The sequence below is a fragment of the Chiloscyllium plagiosum genome, chromosome 17 (genome assembly GCF_004010195.1).
Source record: "Chiloscyllium plagiosum isolate BGI_BamShark_2017 chromosome 17, ASM401019v2, whole genome shotgun sequence".
NCBI classification, from domain to species: domain Eukaryota; kingdom Metazoa; phylum Chordata; class Chondrichthyes; order Orectolobiformes; family Hemiscylliidae; genus Chiloscyllium; species Chiloscyllium plagiosum.
Window position 1 is genome coordinate 57,376,962 of NC_057726.1, and position 10,049 is coordinate 57,387,010.

The window sequence follows — 10,049 nt, forward strand, 5'->3', positions numbered from 1 at the left end:
CTGACCTTTGGGTTTCAGCTTTTTGCAGATTTGATTACATTTTCTGTCTGTAGCGATAAAAATGACAACCACAAGTTTCAGAAATCAGAAGGAAATATGTTTTGTTGGGGGCATCCTTTTTGTTTGATCTTACCTCCGTGATACCAACCTATATTTTCTCTCTTTGGGTGCTGTTTTATTACCATTGGGTTTCTCAATTTTGAACTTTGGCCATTATGGTGTCAAGTTAGCTGCGTTGCCTGGACAGCTGGTTTGCAATGCAGGGTGATGACAACAGGGCTGGTTCAGTACCCCCACCAGCTGAAGTCACCATGAAGGATTGTCCTTCTCAACCTCTCCCCTCACAATGAGTTGCCACCAGCCATCTCTCTCTCCATGAAACAGCGGTCCTGTGGGACTTTGGCAATGCTAATTTCTACCTCCAGCAATGGATTTTTATGATTTTGATCCAGTGACAGTGTAGGAATAGAGTTGCAAGTGAGAATGGTGTCTGGCTTAGAGGGGAAGTTGCAAGGAAGGTGGTGTTCCCAAGTATCTGCAGCCCTCTCCTTCTAATTGACAGAGTTTGCCAGCTTGGAAGTTGTTGTCAAAGGAGCCTTGGTGAGTTAATGCAGGACAATATCATACACGGTATATACTGCAGCTAATGTGCATTGCTGGCTCAGAGAGTGAATGATGAAGGTATTAGTTGGGATGGAAACCAAGTGGACAGCTTTGTCCTAGATGATGTCAAACATCTTGAGTGTTGTTGAAGCTACATCCATCCATGCAATTGGGACGTTTATCATCACACTCAGGATATGTACCTCTTAGATGGTGGACAGGCTTTGAGGAGAGAGGAGGCAAGTTATTCACCACAGAATTCCCAAACTCTGATGTGGTTTTGTAGCCAGATTATTTATATGAATACTTCAGTTCAGATTCTGGTCAATTGTATCCCTCGGGATGTTGATTATGGCGGATTGGGAATTACCATTGACATTAAATGCCAAGGGATCATGGTTGGATTCTTATTAGATGGAGATGGCCATTGCCTGGCACTTGTGTGGCCCAAAATATTTCTAGGGACCTCCCAACCCAAACCTGAATGTTGTGCGGATTTGCTACTTATTAATACATGCTGCTTCAGTATCTGAGGAGTTGGGAATGGGAATGAACATTGTGCAATCATCAGAGAATGCTGGAGGGTAGGAACAGTTAAAGATAGTTGGGCCTAGGATCCTACCCTGAGGAATTCCTGCAGAGATGTCCTGGAGCTAAAATGACTGACCTCCAACAACCATAACCATCCTCCTATGTTCCAGGAATGACTCTAATCAATGGAGAGTTTTCCCCCTGATTCCCATTGACTTCAGTTTTACTCAGACTCCTTGATCTCACAGTTGGTCAAATACTACCTGGCTGTCAAGGAGAGTTCCCTTTTTGACCCCTCATGACTTCATCTTTTTTGACCAGTGTTGTGGCTGTACTGGAACAGCTTGGCAAGAGGAGTGGCAAGTTCTGGGTACAACGTTTTCAGTGCTATTGCCAGAATGTTTTCAGGGCCCATCGCCTTGCAGTATCCATTGCCAATAGCCATTTGTTTACATCATTCTTTGTAAGAGGCCAATAAATATCATGCATTTGGCATTTAGAGCTGAAGATGTTTGTAAATGCTGTTGGCCTGATTTGTGCACCAACGTGTTGGGCTTCCCCATCATTGGGGATGGCAAAATTCAGGGGCACGGTCCTTATGTTCATTGTTTAATTGTAGACCATGATTCTTGAGTGGAAGTGGGAGCACTGCAGTGTTTAATTTTGATGGTTATGGGATCACTTAACACTGTTCATTGCATGCTGTCTGGTGCTGCTCCTGGCATGCCCTCCTGCCCTCTTTATGAAACCAGGGTGGATCCCTGAGCTGGATGGTAATGCTTGAGTGGGGTAAGTGCTGGGCCATGAGGTTACAGATTGTGCTGGGTCACAATTCTGCTGCTACTGATTGTCCACAGTGCCTCATGGAGCCCCAGTCTTCAGTTGCTAGATCTGTTCAAAATCTATCCCATTTAGATTAGATTCCCTACAGTATGGAACAGGCTCTTTAGGCCAACCAGTCCACACTGACCCTCTGAAAACCACCCAGTCCCATTTCCCTCTCACTAATGCAATTAACACTATGGGCAATTTACTGTGTCCAATGTACGCACCCTGCACATCTTTGGCTTGTGGGAGGAAACCACAGCACCCAGAGGAAACCCACGCAGACATTGGGAGAATGTGCAAACCCCACACAGACAGTCGCCTAAGGCTGGAATCAAACCTGGGACCCTACTGCTGTGAGGCAGCAATGCTAACCACTCAGCCACCATTCCACCGTTTGATAGCAGCACCCAACATGAGAGATGTGTTCTCAATGTGAAAGTAGGATTTTGTCTCCACAAGGACTGTGTGGTTGTCACTTTTACTAATACTGGCCTGGACAGATGCATCTGCAGCCAGCAGATTGGTAGGATGTGGTCAAGTAGCTTTTTTCCCTCTTGTGGGTTCCCTCACCACTTGCTGCAGTCCAGTTCAATCAGTTGTGCTGCTTCTGAGCTACTCTTGGTGATTGACATTGAAATCCTCCACCCACAATACACTGTGTGCCCTTGTCACCCTGATTGTTTCTTCCAAATGCTGTTCAACATGGAGGAGCGTTGATTCCTCAGCTGAGGGAGGATGGTATGCAGTAATCGGCAGGAGGTTTCCTTGCCCTTCAGATGGCTTCTGACTTCATGGGGTCTGGAATCAATGTTTAGAAATCCTATGGAAAATCCCTCCCAACTGAATCCCACCCACCAGCCACCTCTGCTGGGTCTGTCCTGCTGGTGGGACAGGACATATCCAGGGATGGTGGTGATGGTGGTGTCCAGGACATTGTCTGTGAGGTATGACTATGAGTATGACTATGTCAGGCTGTTGCTTGACTAGTTGTGAGACAGCTCTCTATATTATCCCATGGCCAACAGCATTAAAACACACGTTCAAATTATTCAACTATTGTCCACTCATGGGTCCTTGCTGTGCAAACAATGGCTGCTATGTTTAGCAATAACTAACCATCAAAATTATTATTTACCTGTCATGCACTTTGGGAGATTTTGAGGTTGTAACAGGTGCTTTATAAATGCACAATTTCTTACTTTCATCCTTATGCTTTCTGTGCAATAATTGTCATACTTTTTTATTTTGTGTTTATCAGATTACTGACCTTTGGGTTGCAGATAACTGCAGCATTTCTTGCAACAATTCTCTGTAGGGATAAAAAAGACAGCTATAACTTTTGGAAATCAAAAAGTGGAGGCATCCTGATTTTAGTTCTTACGTCAGTCTTGCCAACCTTTATTTTCACTCAAAAACAAAACAGACGTTGCTGGAAAAGCTCAGCAAGTCTGGCAGCATCTGTGAACATAAATCAAATTTTACCTTTCGGGTCCGGTGACCCTTCCTCAGTTAATTTTGATTTCTTTTCGCAGTAGCTGCCAGACATGCTGAGCTTTTCCAGCAACTTTTGCTTTTGATATACTGCATCCACAGATCTTTTATTTACATTTTCACTGTTTTGGTGCTGTTTTATCTTCATTGGGTTTCTCAATAGTGACCATTGTACCTCTTGGGTCACTTAGCTGAGTAGGCTGGACAGCAGGTTTGTAATGCAGGGTGATCCCAACAGTGCGGGTTCAGTACCCCCACCAGCTCAGGTCACCAGGAAGGATTCTCCTTCTTAACATCTCGCCTCACATTGGGCCACAATCAGCCATCTCGGTCTCTCTCCGTGGCCCTTGGGGACTTTGGCTATGTTACTTTATACCTCTAGCAGTGGAGTTCCAGGATTTTGATCCATCAACAATAAAGAAACAATGATAGAGATGAAAGTCAGGATAGTGTGTGGCTTAGAGGGGAAGTTACAGGAGAGGTGGTGTTCCCGTGTATTTGAATGCTCCAGTTCAGATTCTGGTCAATTGTATCCCTCGGGATGTCGATTATGGGGAATTGGGAATTACCATTGACATTGGATGTCAAGGGACAGTGGTTGGATTCCCGTTAGCTGGTGATGGCCTTTGTCTAGTACTTGTGTGGCTGAACTATTATTGGGCACTTATCAACTCAAACCTGGGTATGATCCACATTTGGCTGCATACAGACACAAGTTGCTTCAGTATCTGAGGAGATGGGATTGGGACTGAATGTGCAATGGGCTTCCCCATCATTGGGGATGGTAAAATTCAGGGAGCATGGTCCTCCTGTTCATTGTTTAATTGCAGACTATGATTCATGACTGGAAGTGGCAGCACTGCTGTGCTTATGGGATCACTTAGCTCTGTCTATTCCATGCTGTTTCTGTTTGGTACACAGGTAATCCTGTCTGGGCAGCTATAGCAGTTTACCATCGCATTTTTATCAATGCCCTGTGCTGTTCCTGCCATGCCCTCCTGCACTCTCCATTCAACCAGGATTAATCCTCTGGCTTGATGGTAATGATTGAGCAGGGCATATGCTAGGCCATGAGGTTACAGATTGTGCTGGAGTACAATTCTGCTGCTGTTGAATGGTCCACAGTGCCACATGGATGCTAGGTCATTTCAAAATCAGTCCCAGTTGGCATGGTGACAGTGCCAGACAACATGATGGAGGTTGTTGTCAATGTGAAGGTGGGGTTTTGTTTCCACAAGGGCTGTGCGGTGGTCACTTTTACCGATACAGTCACAGACAGATGTATCTGTAACCAGTAAATTGGTAAGGGTGTGGTCAAATATGCTTTTTCCTCTTCTTCGTTTCCTCACTACCTGCTGCAGACCCAGTCCAGTAGCTTTGTCCTTTAGGACCCAACCAGTTCCATCAGTAGTGCTTCTTTCGAGCCACTCTTGGTGGTAGGCATTGAAATCCCCCACCCAGAATACATCCTGTGCCCTTGCCACCCTCATTGTTTCCTTCAAGTGTTGTTCAACATGGAGGAGCTTTGAATCCTGAGCCGATGGAGGATGGTACATGGTAATCAGCAGGAACGTACCTACCTCATATATAGCCTGATGGCTTTCAGACTTCATGGGGTCCACAGTCAATGTTGAGGAGTCCGAGGGAAATTCTACAGGGAACTGCGCTTGGGCTTGTACTGTTTGTGATCGACATAAATGGTTTGGAGCTGGGCTAATTAGAAAGTTTGTGGATGAAACAAAGATTGGTGGAGTTGTGGATAGTGAGGAGGATTGTCAGAGGGTACAGCAGGATATAGATAAGTTGGATACATGGGCAGAAAAATGGCAGATGGAGTTTAATACAGACAAATGTGAGGTGATGGGTTTGGAAGGTCAAGTACAGATGGAAATTATACAGTGAATGGCAGAACCTTTATGAATATTGGTATGTAGAGGGATCTGGGTATGCAGGTCACAGATCACTGAAGGTGACAGTGCAGGTAGATAACGCAGTAAAAAAGCAATGCATGCTTGCCTTCATTGGAAAGGGCATTGAGTATGAGGAAAGGCAGGTTATTAGATTAGATTACTTATAGTGTGGAAACAGGCCCTTCGGCCAAACAAATCCACACCGACCTGCCGAAGCACAATCCACCCAGACACATTCCCTTACACTTACCCCTTCACCTAACACTATGGGCAATTTAGCATGGCCAATTCATCTAACTTGCACATTTTTGGACTGTAGGAGGAAACAGGAGCACCCAGAGGAAACCCACGCAGACACGGGGAGAATGTGGGAACTCCACACAGTCAGTTGCCTGAGGTGGGAATTGAACCCGGGTCTCTAGTGCTGTGAGGCAGCAGTACTAACCACTGTGCCACCGTGCCACCCAAGACACGGGGAGAATGTGGGAACTGCCTGAGGTGGGAATTGAACCCGGGTCTCTAGTGCTGTGAGGCAGCAGTACTAACCACTGTGCCACCGTGCCACCCACCACTGTACACTGTGTCGTTATGCTGTAGCTTTACAAAACTTTAGTTTGGACACACTTGGAATATTGCATTCAGTTCTGGTCACCACACCACCAGAAGGTTTGGAGAGGGTACAGAAAAGGTTTACCAGGATGTTGCCTGGTATGGGGGAATTTAGTTTTGAAGAAAGGTTGGATAGATGGGGTTTGTTTTCACTGGAAGGCAGGAGGATGAGGGGCGGCCTAATAGATGTTGAATGGCATGGATAGAGTCATAGAGTCATAGAGTCATAGAGATGTACAGCATGGAAACAGACCCTTTGGTCCAACCCATCCATGCCGACCAGATATCCCAACCCAATCTAGTCCCACCTGCCAGCACCTGGCCCATATCCCTCCAAACCCTTCCTATTCATATACCCATCTAAATGCCTCTTAAATGTTGCAATTATATCAGCTTCCTCCACTTCCTCTGGCAGATCATTTCATACACGTACCACCCTCTGTGTGAAAAAGTTGCCCCTTAGGTCTCTTTTATATCTTTCCCCTCTCACCCTAAACCAATGCCCTCTAGTTCTGGACTCCCCCATCCCAGATAAAAAAACTTTGCCTATTTATCCTATCCATGCCCCTCATCATTTTGTAAACCTCTATAAGATCACCCCTCAGCCTTCAACGCTCCAGGGAAAACAGCCCCAGCCTGTTCAGCCTCTCCCTGTAGCTCAGATCCTCCAACCCTGGCAACATCCTTGTAATTCTTTTCTGAATCCTTTCAAGTTTCACAACATCTTTCCGATAGGAAGGAGACCATAATTGCACACAATATTCCAACAGTGGCCGAACCAATGTCTTGTACAGCCGCAACATGAAGAGTGGAAAGTATGAGGCTTTTTCATACAATTACAAGGGAAGGGATGTTTAAAAGAGATTTGTGAGGCAGGTTTTCACACAAAGGGTGGTGAGTGCCTGGAACACGCTGCTAGAGGAGGTGCTAGTAGCAGACAGAATAACAGCATTCAAGATTCACCTGGACGAATACATGAATAGGAAGGATTAGAGGGATACGGGGCTGAAAATGTGTTGCTGGAAAAGCGCAGCAGGTCAGGCAGCATCCAGGGAACAGGAGAATCGACGTTTCGGGCATAAGCCTGAGTGGTCCTGGTGATATTCACACTGAGCATCTCTGAGCAGGTTATTGCACTTGCTGCGCTTTTCCAGCAACACATTTTCAGCTCTGATCTCCAGCATCTGCAGACCTCACTTTCTCCTTAGAGGGATACGGATCCTGTAAGTGAAGATAGTTTTAGTATGGAAGGGCAGGCTAGGAGAACTGAAGGGCCTGTTCCTGTGCTGGATTTTTCTTTGTTCTTTGATCTCTTTGTTCTTTGTTATACCCATGGATGGTGATGGTGGTGTCTCGGACATTGTCTGTGAGGTATGATTCTGTGAGTATGATTATGTCAGGCTGTTGCTTGATGAGTCTGTGAGACAGCTCTCTATATTATCCCATGTCCAACAACATTAAAACACACATTCAAATCATTCAATTATTCTCTAATCATGGCTCCTTGCTGTGCAAACATTGGCGGCTGTGTTTAACAATGACTAAACATCAAAATTATTTCATTATCCGTCATGCACTTCGGTAAATTTTGTGGTTGTGAGAGGTGTTTTATAAATGCATAATTTCTTACTTGCATCCTCATTCTTTTTTATGCAATAATCATCACACCATTTTTATTTTTGTGTGTATGAGATCACTGACCTGTGCATTTCAGCTTTTCACAGAATTCCTCACATATCTCTGCAGAGATAAAAAAGACAGTTGGAAATCAAAAGGAAATCTCTTTTCTTCAGCACGTCCTGTTTTTAGTTCTTACATCAGTGGTGCCAACCAATTTTATCTCTGTTTGGCTGTTGTTTTATTTCCATTGAGTTCATCAAACTTGATCTTTAGACATTATGGGATCAGTTAGCTGAGTTGGCTGGACAGCTTGTTTGCAATACAATGCGATGCCAACAGGGCTGGTTCAGTACTCCCACTAGCTGAGGTCACCATGAAGAATTCTCTTCTCAACCTCTCCCCTCACATTGAGCCACCACCAGCCCTCTCTCTCTCTCTCTCTCTGCACTGGAACAGCTGCTCTCTGGGACTTGGGCATGTTACTTTTTACCTACAGCAGTTGATTTGCAAGATTTTGGTCCAGTGACAGTGAAGGAATGATGAGAGAGTTACATGTCAGGATGGTGTATGGGTTAGAGGCAAATTTGCAGGAGAGGTGGTGTTCCCATGTATCTACACCTCTCTCCTTCTCATGGACAGAGAGCTTGTCAGCTTGGAAGCTGTTGTTAAGGGAGCCTCAGCAGAACAATATCAGACATGGTACACACTGTCACCACTGTGCCTTGCTGGCTGAAGGACTGAATGTGGAGGTATTAGTTGGGATGTAAATGAAGCAGACAGCTTTGTCCTGGATGGTATCAAGTGGTTTGAGTGTTGTTGAAACTGCACCCATCCAGGCAATTGGGGCATATTCCATGGTACAAAACTCTACTAGGCTGGGTTTTGTACCTCATAGATGGTGGACAAGCTTTGAGGAATGAGGAAGCAAATTATTCACCACAGAATTCCCAACATCTGCTGCGTTTTTATCGTAAGATTATTTGTGTGAGTGTTCCAGTTCAGACTCTGTCAATTGTAGCCCTCAGGATGTCGATAATGGGGGATTGTGAATTATCATTGACATTGAATATCAAGGGGTAAAGGTTGGATTGTCGTTAGTTAGAGATGGCTGTTGCCTGGCACCTGTGTGGTCAACATATTACAATGAACTTATCAACCCAAATCTGGATGTTGTCCACTGTTTGCTGCATAAGGACACAGTGATCTGAGGAGTCGGGAATGGGACGGAAAATTGTGCAATCGTCACAGAACGTCCACACTTTTGAACTTATGCTGAACATTAGGAGGTGATAGAGATGCTTCCCCCTAGAATACGACCCTGAGTAATTTCTGTAGTGATGTCTTGGAGCTGTAATGACTGACCTCCAACATCCACAACCATCCTCCTATGTACCAGGTAATGACTCTAACCAGTGGAGAGTTTTTCCCTTGATTTCCATTGACCCCAGATTTGCTTGGAAGCTAAGACATCACACTTGATCACATACTACCTTGATGTCAAGGGAAGTTACCTTTACATCCCCTCTTGACTTCATCTCTTTTGTCCATGGTTAGACCGACGCTCTACTGAGCTCAGGAGCTGAGTGGTCCTGATATATTCACACTGAGCATCTCTGAGCAGGTTATTGCACTATCCCTTTCCGAATGACTGAGAAGAGACTGATGCAGTGTCAGTTAGCTGAGTTGGCTTTGTCTTGTTTTTCATGTACAGGATATACCTGGGCAATTGCTTACATTGTCAGGTAAGTGCCAGTGTTGTGGCTGTATTGGAACAACTTGGCGAGGGGAGCAGCAAATTCTGAAGTACTAATCTTCAGTACAATGTTGTGGTTCTGTTCGCCGAGCTGGAAGTTTTTGTTGCAAACGTTTCGTCCCCTGGCTAGGCGACATCATCAGTGCTTGGGAGCCTCCTGCGAAGCGCTTCTTTGATGTTTCCTCCGATGTTTATAGTGGTCTGTCCCTGCCGCTTCCGGTTATCAGTTTCAGCTGTCCACTGTAGTGGCTGGTATATTGGGTCCAGGTCGATGTGTTTGTTGATGGAGTTTGTGGATGAATGCCATGCCTCTAGGAATTCCCTGGCTGTTCTCTGTCTGGCTTGCCCTATGATAGTAGTGTTGTCCCAGTCGAATTCATGTTGCTTGTTGTCTGCGTGTGTGGCTACTAAGGATAGCTGGTCGTGTCGTTTCGTGGCTAGTTGATGCAGACAAGCAACATGAATTCGACTGGGACAACACTACTATCATAGGGCAAGCCAGACAGAGAACAGCCAGGGAATTCCTAGAGGCATGGCATTCACCCACAAACTCCATCAACAAACACATCGACCTGGACCCAATATACCAACCACTACAGCGGACAGCTGAAACTGACAACCGGAAGCGGCAGGGACAGACCACTATAAACACCGGAGGAAACATCAAAGAAGCGCTTCGCAGCAGGCTCCCAAGCACTGATGAT

The 10,049-nt window shown here is 45.4% G+C and overlaps 1 protein-coding gene across 5 annotated transcripts in view; it reads right to left on the bottom strand.

Moving 5' to 3' along the window:
- The window catches only part of LOC122558518 (adhesion G-protein coupled receptor G5-like), a 70,725-nt gene that overhangs the window by 35,447 nt on the left and 25,229 nt on the right, over positions 1 to 10,049 (bottom strand). For 4 of the 5 annotated variants that reach the window (XM_043707197.1, XM_043707195.1, XM_043707196.1 and 1 more), the window contains 3 exons: positions 7,674 to 7,712; positions 3,230 to 3,271; positions 6 to 47 (listed from right to left, as the gene is read on the bottom strand). In XM_043707197.1, the coding sequence (XP_043563132.1) occupies positions 6 to 47; positions 3,230 to 3,271; positions 7,674 to 7,712 (123 nt within the window). The remainder of the gene's footprint in view (positions 1 to 5; positions 48 to 3,229; positions 3,272 to 7,673; positions 7,713 to 10,049) is intronic. The other variant, XM_043707198.1, reaches the window with a different exon arrangement.